Source organism: Mobula birostris, chromosome 13 (genome assembly GCF_030028105.1).
Source record: "Mobula birostris isolate sMobBir1 chromosome 13, sMobBir1.hap1, whole genome shotgun sequence".
In the NCBI taxonomy this organism is placed as follows: Eukaryota; Metazoa; Chordata; class Chondrichthyes; order Myliobatiformes; family Myliobatidae; genus Mobula; species Mobula birostris.
The window spans coordinates 47,760,876-47,774,833 of NC_092382.1; the positions used below are offsets into that span (position 1 = coordinate 47,760,876).

The 13,958-nt window shown below is 43.8% G+C and overlaps 1 protein-coding gene across 1 annotated transcript in view; it reads right to left on the minus strand.

Moving 5' to 3' along the window:
- Nucleotides 1–2,219: 2,219 nt before the first annotated feature.
- LOC140207926 (uncharacterized) overlaps nucleotides 2,220–13,958 on the minus strand; it is a 49,528-nt gene continuing 37,789 nt past the window's right edge. Inside the window, exons 4-5 of the mRNA XM_072276464.1 lie at nucleotides 5,135–5,218; nucleotides 2,220–4,798 (exon numbers count right to left, since the gene is read on the minus strand). Coding sequence (XP_072132565.1) covers nucleotides 4,142–4,798; nucleotides 5,135–5,218 — 741 coding nt within the window. The 3' untranslated portion in view covers nucleotides 2,220–4,141. The remainder of the gene's footprint in view (nucleotides 4,799–5,134; nucleotides 5,219–13,958) is intronic.

Genomic DNA, 13,958 nt, shown 5'->3' on the forward strand with positions numbered 1-13,958 from the left:
ACGCATCTCCCCCATTTCACGTACATCTGCTCTCACTCCATCCTCCTGCCACCCCACTAGGAATAGGGTTCCCCTGGTCCTCATCTACCACCCCACCAGCCTCCGGGTCCAACATATTATTCTCCGTAACTTCTGCCACCTCCAACGGGATCTCACCACTAAGCACATCTTTCCCTCCCCCCCTCTCTCTGCATTCCGCAGGGATCGCTCCCTACACGACTCCCTTGTCCATTCATCCCCCCCATCCCTCCCCACTGATCTCCCTCCTGGCACTTATCCGTGTAAGCGGAACAAGTGCTACACATGCCCTTACACTTCCTCCCTTACCACCATTCAGGACTCACAAGTGAAGTGTTGAATTATATGCTCCACTTGATCTTTCATTGATCCTGTTGCTATTCTATAGATTTGCTAAGTGTTCCTGTAGAAAAAAAGAATCTCACGGTTATATGTGGTGACATATATGTACTTTAATGAAGGCAATGTGCAGGTATTCGCAAATAGGCAGTAAAAACAAAAGCAGGTCAGCATTGACTAGAAGGGCCGAAGGGCCTGCTTCAGTGCTGCTGGACTATGTGACTCCAATAATATTCTGATTTGTAATTTCCACAGTCAGTGCTTTGCTACTAAACACTGAACCCAGAAATTTACCCAAACGAGAATTGAAAGTCTCTTAGCTGGCGACAAAAAGCGTTTACAAGCTGTGATACTTGCCAAAGGGGGTGTTACTAAGTACTGACCATGCAGGGTGCCCAAACTTTTACTTCGGGCCCTTTTCCTTTTTTGCTATTTTGAAACTGTAAAAGATGGAAATAAAAATGTAATCCTGCTTAAAATATTAAAGAAATGTGCCATGTTTGACTTTGTGCCTTTTGGAAATCAGGTCATCTTTTACTCGCTTAACTATTCACAGTAACGGAAATTTAACCAGGGGCACCCAAACATTTGCATGCCACTGTATATATCCTGTCCCTTCCGAATTGCTTCCAGAAATTCCTGCCATTGCTGCTATGTTTTCATCCTGCCCATGTTCTTTTCAAATCAATTTTGACCAATTTTTCTCTCATCCCTCTCTAATTCTCTTTATTCCACATCTGACTTTAGATTCTCCTTCTCTAATGTCAGGGTGAATTTGATCATATTAAGATCACTTGCCCTTAAGGGTTCTTTGAACTTAAGTGACCTAATTAATTCTGGATCATTACAACACCCAGTCCAGAATAGCTGATCCCCAAGTGGGTTCAACCACGAGCTGCTCTAAAAACGCATCTTGTAGGAATTCTAGGAATTCCTCCTCTGAGACCAACACCATCCTAATTTTCCTAATCACCTGCATGACAATCCCCCATGAGTATTGTAACATTACCATTTCCGCACGCATTTTCTATCTCCCATTGTAATTTGTGGACTACATACTCACTGCTGTTTGGAGATCTCTATACAAGTCCTATCAGGGATTTTTTTTACATTTGCTGTTCCTTAATTCTACCCACGGATTGTACACCTTCCAACCCTATGCCAACTCTTTCTAATGATTTTATTTAATATTTTACCAACAGAGCCACACAACCCCACTACCAGCTTGTTCTTTCAAGAAGCATGTAAGTATCTGATAAGCAGTCGTGATAAGAAAGACAGGCCAGAAAACTTAAATGAGATACTCAGAAAAATGAATCATCACTATGAAAGAAAACATTAACCAGTGGAACGAGTATGACCCTCCGTGATCTGGGCCGTCAATTATGTGTCGGGCAGCACCTAATTAATTAGCATGTTTATTTCCGCTTTTTTCTTAAAGATGTGCTGTGTGCCCCCCCGGCTACCGCTGCATTCTCCGCGAATCACTATCTGTCTGTGATCTGGGGGTTGGGGTGGTGGGACACTGGGGTGTCGTCTGTTTCCATCAGGCAGGCAGCTCATCTTCTCCTATGTCTGCCCACCTCGATGTCGAAGGTCGAGGTTCGTTGTCTGCTGTGGCTGATGTGGAAGGCTTGCTTGACTGCTGAGCCTCGCACCTTTTTCGATCATACAGTTCTTTGTAAGCACTCAAATCATCCTGCAAATATTCCCTAAACCGACGTACCCTTTCAAAATTAAAGTCGTACTTTATCATTGCAGCGAAAATCTCACACAGTTGCTTCACGTTTATTTCACTGATGAATTCGGTTTTGATTGTGATCCTTTCCTCTTCCAATTGCATCAGCTCTTCATCTATCAGTTCTTGGTCATGGGATGCCAAAACCTCTTCAACATCATCTTCATCAGCTTCCACAAACCAAACTCATGTTGTCCTTACTTCGTTCACGATGATCAAAACGCTTAATTATGTCTACTTTTACGCTAAGTGTAACACCCTTACGAGCTCTTTCAGGCTTTTCCAACACCTTAGAACTCATCTCGCTAACGGCTGCTCAATGCAATGTGTTTAAGCAATGCCAGCGAGAATGCCATTCCGAATCCGGAGGGAAAGCGGCCGCTCGGGGCGCGCGCTGCCTTTAATGGCTCGCTGATTTTTTCGTGCACTGATTTTTCTGTAACAGTGAAAAAAACCTTCTGTTAGAGAAAACAGGGCACTAATGTAGGTCTTTTGTAACAGTGAGGTTTCATAAAGCGAACGTTTGAAAAGTGGGGTACACCTGTACAGGACAGGATGGTTAACAAAAGGAAAAAAAAAATCAAAAGTAAATGAAGTACAAACAAACAAGGCAGTAAGTGCAGAAAATGCCAAGAAAAACCAGAAACAATCCAACACATTTCAGAATCCTGCAGCAGTTTAACTCAATGTGATAACTTACAGAGGTACAATCAAGTGGCAAATATCACTCACCAAAATCTTGCTTTAAAATTCAAACTCATGAATGCCCTCCATCACTTCATAAAGGCACCATAAATTCAAGCCTGATCCAGTTTTATAGTCAAAATCTTACAAATTATTTGATAATCAATACATTATTACAGATAGGATAATCCATAATAACCATCTGGATATAATTTTACAGGATAAACAAGCAGGAACAAATCCCTCAATAAATAAAACCATTCCCAACACACATGTTCCTCGACCAGTGGAGCACCTCACCACAGGTATTGTTTGTGTCATCAGTCGGACAATCGAAAGATTTTCTCCATCAATCAGCTTCCAAATGTTGCTAGTCTGACATTTGTTGCCATGCCCCGCTGCTGATTCCCTTCTCCTCGACTTATTCAGTCTACAGAAAGTTCAAGGGAAACCTCTTCACCCACAGAGTGGTGACTGGAACCTATCCCATAGGGAAAGCCAGAGGTGAACAACAGGGGAGGATTTAAAAGGACTGTTGTGGAACTGAATCACTGGCAGAGTCCTGCCGGTCTGAGTTGACTCTCTACTGTACACTAGTCATGTTATGAATTCACTAAGTACCATAGACAGAGTTTAAAATAGAACTGATTTATTTGTCTCAGATCCAGAATATTAAACTCCAGTCCCATTAAAGGTGAATATGCAGCAGAAGAAACTCCTTCCATGCCCAGTGACCAGGGTGCAGAACTGGGTGTGGTGAGCAGCAGCAATAATTGAAGAGTTCAGCACCGACAGTCACTCTCGAAATTGCATTCAGCAACCGTGATGGCCAAACATCCAGCATGCAGCTTATTGAAACTTTCTCCCCAGTGTGAACCCGGTAGCGTGTCACAAGTGTAACATACTGTAAGGTTTCACTGCTCATGTAATGGCCTCTCTGCAATGTTTCACTGCTGAGGTAATGGTTTCTCTTCGCAGCAATGTTTAGGTTACGACTAGAGATAACAGGGTTTTGGAGTGCAGGGCTATCCACTGACAGAAATGTTCTTCCTTGTGAGTCTGGAAGAGAGATTTTCATGGTCTTTTGTCGGAGAGAGATGAGAAGACACGAATGGAGAGAGTGGGCCCTTTTATCTTTTTTTGTTTACTTCACTAACCACATAGTCAAAGTAAGAATTATAAAGCTCAATCACTTAATCACATATTGTGTACTGTTTGTTATTTTGGGGTACTGATTTGTAACAGGGGACACATCACGAAGCATCCACCCAAATGAGATTTCTTAAGTTTGGCCAGGCTGAGGGGCTATCACCCCCTATATTAAGCAGCTAGCCGAAGCGGGGGTTATATAAGGTTAGATGACTAAGCGAATCGCTTCCCACGGTCAGAGCAGGTGAACGGCCTCTCTCCACTGTGAACTCGCTGGTGTCTCTGTAGTTGACATGACCGAGTGAATCCCTTCCCACAGACTGAGCAGGTGAAAGGCCTCTCCCCTGTGTGAACTCTCTGATGAGCCACCAGTTGAAATGATGAAGCAAATCCCTTCCCACAGTCTGAGCAGGTGAATGGCCGCTCCCCAGTGTGAACTCTCTGATGGACCTTCAGATGAGATGACATAGTAAATCCCTTCCCACAGTCTGAGCAGGTGAATGGCCGCTCCCCAGTGTGAACTCTCTGATGGACCTTCAGTTGAGATGACGAAATGAATCCCTTCCCACAGTCTGAGCAGGTGAATGGCCATTCCCCTGTGTGGGCTGACTGGTGTGTCACGAGGTGAGATGACCGATTGAATCCCTTGCCACAGACTGAGCAGGAGAACTGCCACTTCCCAGTGTGAACTGACTGGTGTCTCTGTAGGAAGGCTGAATCAGTGAATCCCTTCCCACAGACTGAGCAGGTGAACGGCCGCTCCCCAGTGTGAACGTGCTGATGTACCTTCAGTTGAGATGACGAAGTGAATCCTTTCCCACAGTCTGAGCAGGTGAATGGCCTCTCCCCAGTGTGGAGTCTCTGATGTACCTTCAGTTTAGATGACCGCGTGAATCCCTTCCCACAGTCTGAGCAGTTGAAAGGCTTCTCCCCAGTGTGAACTCGCTGATGTACCTTCAGCTTAGATGCTGAAATGAATCCCTTCCCACAGTCCGAGCAGGTGAATGGCCAATCTCCAGTGTGGATTCGCTGATGTACCTTCAGCTGACATGACCGAATGAATCCCTTCCCACAGTCTGCACAGGTGAATGGCCTCTCTCCAGTGTGAACTCTCTCATGTACTTTCAGATTAGATAACCGAATGAATCCCATCCCACAGTCTGAGCAGGTGACTGGCCACTCCCCGGTGTGAACTCGCTGATGTACCTTCAGTTTAGATGAGCAAGTGAATCCTTTCCCACAGTCTGAGCAGGTGAATGGCCTCTCTCCAGTGTGAACTCGCTGATGTACCTTCAGTTTAGATGAGTAAGTGAATCCCTTCCCGCAGCCTGGGCAGGTGAACGGCCGCTCCCCGGTGTGAACTCGCTGGTGAGCCATTAGGTCAGATGACCGAGTGAATCCTTCCCCAGAAATTCAGCAGATGACCAGCCTCCGCCTAGTGTGAATTGACTGGTGCATCCACAGGTGGGAAGACTGACTGAATCCTTTCTCACACACAGAACAGGTGAATGGCCTTGCCCAGTGTGAACCTGCTGATGTTCCTTCAGTTGAGATGACCGAGTGAATCCATTCCTGCCGTCTAAGGAGATGAATGGGTTTTCCCCTGTGTAAAATGACGGACGTGCCAGTCGGTCAGATGATCGAGTGAATCCCTCCCCACAGTCTGAGCAGGAAGGATGTTCGACTGAATCCTTTGCTCCACTTCTTAAATATCTGGACAGAGACAGCAAAACTGGCGTGTTGTGTTCAAGATGCCCGTAGACAAATTCCTTGTCATTTTTAACCTGTAAAAAGATTTACAAAATCCATCAATGTGTGAAGGACAACATTTCTGGTGAGATCACTTGAGTTGTCAAGGTGTAATTCGACATCAAACTGTTACAGAGAATTTCAACCCAAGTTGGAGAGAGAAATTATTTTCTAACTGGGCACAGTGCTGGTATCTGGAATGACCATCAAACTCTCTGATGCTCTTCCTGTCTCTATAAGAATGGGGCATTTCTGCCATCTCCAATCTGTCACCTGGCTCAGTTTGACTCTCTCCATTGGTATTATTCCCTGTTCCTGCTGAGCTGCATGGGTGCCTGGTCCCACAGTAAATGAAACACTCTCACACAAATAGCCTTTGTTGACGTGCAGCTGGAATTTTCTTTTATGTACTGCTAATTTAAAGTGCCACAGTTTTAACACCATGTAAATATCTCCTGCTCAGATGTATGGTTGGTCTGCACAGCTGTTAAAAGGAATTAGAGTGAATATTAGTGTTATTTCAGGTTCTTGTCACGGTCATAGAGAAGTACAACACAGAAAGAGACCCTTCGGCCTATCTAGTTTGTGCTGAACTATTTAAACTTTCTACTCCCATATCCCTACCATCCAGGTACCTACACAAACCTCTTAAATGTTGAAATTAAGCTCGCATGCACCACTTCCCCTGTTCATTCCACATGTGGATGTTCGTCTGTGTGAAGAAGTTTCCCATCATGTTCCCCTTAAAGTTTCACCTTTCACACTTAATCCATGGCCTCTGATTGTATTCTCATCCAATCTCAGTGGAAAAAGCCTGCTTGCATTTACTCCATCTATAACCCTCATAATGTTGGAACACCTCCATCAAATTTCCTGTCAATCTTTTATATTCCAGGGAATATAGTCCTGATCTGTTCATTCTTTCCTTATAACCCAATTCCTCCAGATGTGACAACATCCTCGTGAATTTTCTCTGAACTCTTTCAACTTATTTTACATTTTCCTGTAGGTTGGTGACCAAAACTGCACACAATACTCCAAATCAGGCCTCACCAATGTCTTGTACAATGTCAATATGACATCCATCTCCTGTACTCAGTACTTTGATTTGTGAAGGCCGATGTGCCAAAATCTTTCTTTCCATCCTGATCAAACTGTGACACCACTTTCAGTGAATTATGGACCTGTATTCCCAGATTCCTTTCTTCTACAACACTTCTCAGAGCCCTACTCAGAGCAGTGTGTAAGACCTTGTTCCTATCAACATGCAACACTTCACACTTGTCCGCATTAAATTCCTTTTTCCGTTTTGCAACCCATTTTTTCAGCAGGTCCAGATCACACTGCAAACCATGATAGTATTTCTCACTGTCCACTACACCACAAATATTGGTGTCATCCACAAATTTGCTGATCCAGTTAACCATGTTACCATCCAGATTACTGATATAGATGACAAGCAACAACAGATCCAGCACTGATCCCTGTGGCATAACACTAGTCACAGACCTCCAGTCAGAGAGGCAACCATCTGCTACCACACTCTGGCTTCTCCCAAAGACAGTGTCTCATCCAGTTTACTATCTCATCTTGAATGCTGAGTGACTGAATCTTCTTGACCAACCTCCCATATGAGACTTTGTCAAGTGCCTTGCTAAAGTCCATGTAGACAACATCCACTGCCTTGCTTTCCTGATAACATCTTCGAGAGACTCTATAAGTTTGGTTGGACATGACCTACCGTGTACAAACCCATGCTGCCTATCCTTAATCAGTCCACATCTATCTAAATAATTGTATATCTGCTTCCTGCATGTATGTTCCAATAACTTTCCCTCTACCGATGTCAAGCTCACCAACATACAATATCTTACTTTATTTTTTAGAGCCTTTCTTGAACAACAGAACAACATTGGCTGTCCTCCAATCCTCCAGTACCTCACTTGTCACCGCGGATGATTTAAATATCTGTGTTTAGGTCCTGACAATTTCTGCACGTGCCTACCTCAAGGTCCCAGGGAACAACTTGTCAGGCCCTGGGGATTTATCCATGGTAATTTTTTCTTACGACAGCAAACACCCCCACCTCTGTAATCTGTACAGGGTCCATGAAGTTGATGTTGCTTTCCCTCATTTCTATAGACTCTGTGTCCATCTCCTGTGTAAATACGGATGCAAAACAAATATTTAAAATCTCCCCCATCTATTTTGTCTCCTCGTATGGATTATCATTCTGATCTTCCAGTGTGGGCATTTTTCTGCACTGACCTTCTCCATGTCTCTATGACAGAGAAGCTGGGCAAATTTGATTGTCAGGGGAAACTGGTAGGAATGACAACAGAGCAGAAAAGGCTGGAGTTTCTGGGAGCAATTCGGGAGCTGAGTGATAGATACATCCCGAAGAACTGGAAGCATTATAAAGACAGGAGAGCACAACCGTGGCTGAAATGAGAAGCCAAAGCCAACGTAGAAGCAAAAGAGAGGGCAAACAATATAATAAAAAACATTGGGAAGCTTTCAGAAACCAACAGAAGATAACTAAAAAGAAATGTCAGATGAGCTCAGGGCGTGGAATTATGTTATTGTAGTCGCTATGATTCTTGGTTGCACCCAACAGGCTGAGGCATTCAGAGAAACAAAATATCAGGGGCCTCAATATAAGACCAAAGACCATAAGACAAAGAAGCAGAAGTCGGCCATTTGGCCCATTGAGTCTGCTCCGCCATTTTATCGTGAGCTGATCCATTCTCCCATTTAGTCCCACTCCCCCGCCTTCTCACCATAACCTTTGATGCCCTGGCTACACAGATACCTATCAATCTCTGCCTTAAATACACCCAATGACTTGGACTGCACTGCTGCCCGTGGCAACAAATTCCATAGATTCACCACGCTCTGACCAAAAAAATGTCTTTGCATTTCTGTTCTGAATGGGTGCCCTTCAATCCTTAAGTCATGCCCTCACGTACTAGACTCCCCGATCATAGAAACATAGAAAATAGGTGCAGGAGTAGGCCATTTGGCCCTTTGAGCCTGCACCGCCATTCAGTATGATCATGGCTGATCATCCAACTCAGAACCCTGTACCTGCCTTCCCTCCATACCCATTGATCCCTTTAGCCACAAGGGCCATATCTAACTCCCTCTTAAATATAGCCAATGAACTGGCCTCAACTGTTTCCTGTGGCAGAGAATTCCACAGATTCACCACTCTCTGTGTGAAGAAGTTTTTCCTAATCTCGGTCCTAAAAGGCTTCCCCTCTATCCTCAAACTGTGACCCCTCATTCTGGACTTCCCCAACATCAGGAACAATCTTCCTGCATCTAGCCTGTCCAATCCCTTTAGGATTTTATACGTTTCAATCAGATCCCCCCTCAATCTTCTAAATTCCAACAAGTATAAGCCTAGTTCATCCAGTCTTTCTTCATATGAAAGTCCTGCCATCCCAGGAATCAATCTGGTGAACCTTCTTTGTACTCCCTCTATGGCAAGGATGTCTTTCCTCAGATTAGGGGACCAAAACTGCACACAATACTCCAGGTGTGGTCTCACCAAGGCCTTGTACAACTGCAGTAGTCCCTCCCTGCTCCTGTACTCGAATTCTCTTGCTATAAATGCCAGCATACCATTTGCCTTTTTCACCACCTGCTGTACCTGCATGCCCACTTTCAATGACTGGTGTATAATGACACCCAGGTCTCGTTGCACCTCCCCTTTTCCTAATCGGCCACCATTCAGATAATAATCTGTTTTCCTGTTTTTGCCACCAAAGTGGATAACTTCACATTTATCCACATTAAATTGCATCTGCCATGAATTTGCCCACTCACCTAACCTATCAAAGTCACCCTGCATCCTCTTGGCATCCTCCTCACAGCTAACACTGCCACCCAGCTTCATGTCATCCGCAAACTTGGAGATGCTGCATTTAATTCCCTTATCCAAGTCATTGATATACATTGTAAACAACTGGGGTCCCAGCACTGAGCCTTGCGGTACCCCACTAGTCACTGCCTGCCATTCTGAAAAAGTCCCGTTTATTCCCACTCTTTGCTTCCTGTCTGCCAACCAATTCTCTATCCACATCAATACCTTACCTCCAATACCGTGTGCTTTAAGTTTGCACACTAATCTCCTGTGTGGGACCTTGTCAAAAGTCTTTTGAAAATCCAAATATACCACATCCACTGATTCTCCCCTATCCACTCTACTAGTTACATCCTCAAAAAATTCTATGAGATTCGTCAGACATGATTTTCCTTTCACAAATCCATGCTGACTTTGTCCGATGATTTCACTGCTTTCCAAATGTGCTGTTATCACATCTTTGATAACTGACTCTAGCAGTTTCCCCACCACCGATGTTAGGCTAAATGGTCTATAATTCCCTGGTTTCTCTCTCCCTCCTTTTTTCAAAAAGTGGGGTTACATTAGCCACCCTCCAATCCTCAGGAACTAGTCCAGAATCTGAAGAGTTTTGAAAAATTATCACTAATGTATCCACTATTTCTTAGGCTACTTCCTTAAGCACTCTGGGATGCAGACCATCTGGCCCTGGGGATTTATCCGCCTTTAATCCCTTCAATTTACCTAACATCACTTCCCTACTAACATGTATTTCCCTCAGTTCCTCCATCTCACTGGACCCTCTGTCCCCTACTATTTCCGGAAGATTATTTATGTCCTCCTTAGTGAAGACAGAACCAAAGTAATTACTCAATTGGTCTGCCATGTCCTTGCTCCCCATAATCAATTCACCTGTTTCTGTCTGTAGGGGACCTACATTTGTCTTAGCCAATCTTTTTTTCTTTTCACATATCTATAAAAGCTTTTACAGTCAGTTTTTATGTTCCCTGCCAGTTTTCTCTCATAATCTTTTTCCCCTTCCTAATTAAGCCCTTTGTCCTCCTCTGCTGAACTCTGAATTTCTCCCAGTCCTCAGGTGAGCCACTTTTTCTGGCTAATTTGTATGCTTCTTCTTTGGAATTGATACTATCCCTAATTTCCCTTGTCAGCCACGGGTGCACTACCTTCCTTGATTTATTCTTTTGCCAAACTGGGATGAACAATTGTTGTAGTTCATCCATGCGATCTTTAAATGCTTGCCATTGCATATCCACCGTCAACCCTTTAAGTGTCATTTGCCAGTCTATCTTAGCTACTTCATGTCTCATACCTTCAAAGTTACCCTTCTTTAAGTTCAGAACCTTTGTTTATGAATTAACTATGTCACTCTCCATCCTAATGAAGAATTCCACCATATTATGGTCACTCTTACTCAAGGGGCCTCTCACAACAAGATTGCTAATTAACTGTTCCTCATTGCTCAATACCCAGTCTGGAATAGCCTGCTCTCTAGTTGGTTCCTCGACATGTTGGTTCAAAAAACCATCCCGCATACATTCCAAGAAATCCTCTTCCTCAGCACCCTTACCAATTTGGTTCACCCAATCTACATGTAGATTGAAGTCACCCATTATAACTGCTGTTCCTTTATTGCACACATTTCTAATTTCCAGTTTAATACCATCCCCAACCTCACTACTACTGTTAGGTGGCCTGTACACAACTCCCACCAGCATTTTCTGCCCCTTAGTGTTATGCAGCTCTACCCATATCGATTCCACATCCTCCCAGCTTATGTCCTTCCTTTCTATTGCGTTAATCTTCTCTCTAACCAGCAACGCCACCCCACCTCCTTTTCTTTCATGTCTATCCCTCCTGAATATTGAATATCCCTGAATGTTGAGCTCCCATCCTTGGTCACCCTGGAGCCATGTCTCTGTGATCCCAACTATATCATATTCATTAATAACAATCTGCACTTTTAATTCATCCACCTTGTTACGAATGCTCCTTGCATTAAAACACAAAACCTTCAGGCACACTTTTACAACTCTCTTAGCCCTTATACAATTATGTTGAAAAGTGGCCCTTTTTGATGCTTGCGCTGGATTTGTCGGCCTGCCACATTTACTTTTCACCTTACTACTTTTTGCTTCTACCCTCATTTTACGCCCCTCTGTCTCTCTGCACTGGTTCCCATACCCCTGTTGTGAACTAACCTCCTCTTGCCTAGCCTCTTTAATTTGATTCCCACCCCCCAACCATTCTAGTTTAAAGTCACCTCAGTAGCCCTCACTAATCTCCCTGCCAGGATATTGGGAAACAACTTTGCCACATCCACTCTGTCCATGCCTTTCAACATTCGAACTGTTTCTATGAGGTCTCCCCTCATTCTTCTAAACTCCAAGGAATACAGTCCAAGAGCGGACAAATGCTCCTCATATGTTAACCCTCTCATTCCCGGAATCATTCTAGTGAATCTTCTCTGTACCCTCTCCAACGTCAGCACATCTTTTCTTAAATAAGGAGACCAAAACTGCACACAGAACTCCAAGTGAGGTCTCACCAGCGCCTTATAGAGCCTCAACATCACATCTCTGCTCCTATACTCTATTCCTCTAGAAATGAATGCCAACATTGCATTCACCTTCTTCACAACTGACTCAACCTGGAGGTTAACCTTAAGGGTAGCCTGTACGAGGACTCCCAAGTCCCGTTGTATCTCAGAACTTTGAATTCTATCCCCGTTTAAATAATCATCTGCCCGTTTATTTTTTCTACCAAAGTGCATAACCATACACTTTCCAACATTGTACTTCATTTGCCACTTCTCTGCCCATTCTTCCAATCTATCCAAGTCTCTCTGCAGACTCTCCGTTTCCTCAGCACTACCAGCCCCTCCACCTATCTTCGTATCATCAGCAAACTTAGCCACAAAGCCATCAATTCCATAATCCAAATCGTTGTTGTACAATGTAAAAAGAAGCGGCCCCAACACGGACCCCTGTGGAACACCACTGGTAACCGGCAACCAACCAGAATAGGATCCCTTTATTCCCACTCTCTGTTTCCTGCCAATCAGCCAACGCTCTATCCACGATTGTAACTTTCCGGTAATTCCATGGGCTCTTACCTTGTTAAGTAGCCTCATGTGTGGCACCTTGTCAAAGGCCTTCTGAAAATCCAAATATACAACATCCACTGCATCTCCCTTGTCTGGCCTACTGGTAATTTCCTCAAAAAATTGTAATAGGTTTGTCAGGCAGGATTTTCCTTTAAGGAACCCATACTGAGTTCTGCCTATCTTGTCATATGCCTCCAGGTACTCTGTAACCTCATCCTTGACAGTCGACTCCAACCACTTCCCAACCACCGACGTCAAACTAACAGGTCTATAATTTCCTTTTCGCTTTCTTGCCCCCTTCTTAAATAGCAGAGTGACATTTGCAATCTTCCAGTCTTCCAGAACTATGCCAGAATCTATCGACTTTTGAAAGGTCATTGCTAATGCCTCCGGAATCTCCACAGCTACTTCCTTCAGAACATACGGGTGCATTCCGTCTGGTCCGGGAGATTTATCTACCTTTAGACTATTCAACTTTCTGAGTACTTTCTCTGTCGTAATTGTGACTGCGCACACTTCTCTTCCCTGCCACCCTTGAGTGTCCGGTATACTGCTGATGTCTTCCTCAGTAAAGACTGATGCAAAATACTTGTTCAGTTCCTCTGCCATCTCCTTATCTCCCATTACAATTTCTCCAGCATCATTTTCCATCGGTCCTATATGTACTCTCACCTGTCTTTTACTCTTTATGTACTTGAAAAAGCTTTTAGTATCCTCTTTGATATTCTTTGCTAGCTTCCTTTCATAGTTAATCTTTCCCCTCTGAATGACTTCCTTGATTTCCTTTTGTAAGGTTTTAAAAACTTACCAATCCTCTGTCTTCCCACTAATTTTTGCTTCCTTGCATGCCCTCTCCTTTGCTTTAACTTTGGCTTTGACTTCTCTTGTCAACCACGATTGCATCCTTTTTCCACTCGAAAATTTCTTCCTTTTTGGAACATACCTGTCTTGTACCTTCCTCACTTCTTGCATAAATTCCAGCCGCTGCTGCTCTGCTGTCTTTCCTGCCAGTGTCCCTTTCCAGTCAACTTTGGCCAGTTCCTCTCTCATGCTACTGTAATTTCCTTTACTCCACTGAAATAACGACACATCAAATTTCGGCTTTTCTTTTTCAAATTTCGCAGTGAACTCAATCATGTTATGATCACTGCCTCTGAAGGGTTCCTTTCTTAGCTCAACCCATAAAGATTCTGCACCTTCCGATGGGAATTCATTCTCTCTTCAGATTAGCAGTCAGTGCTTCCAAAGGAACTCCAAAAACAAACATCTGATCCCAGACAGAAATACTTGCTCAACACCTCATAAGCCCA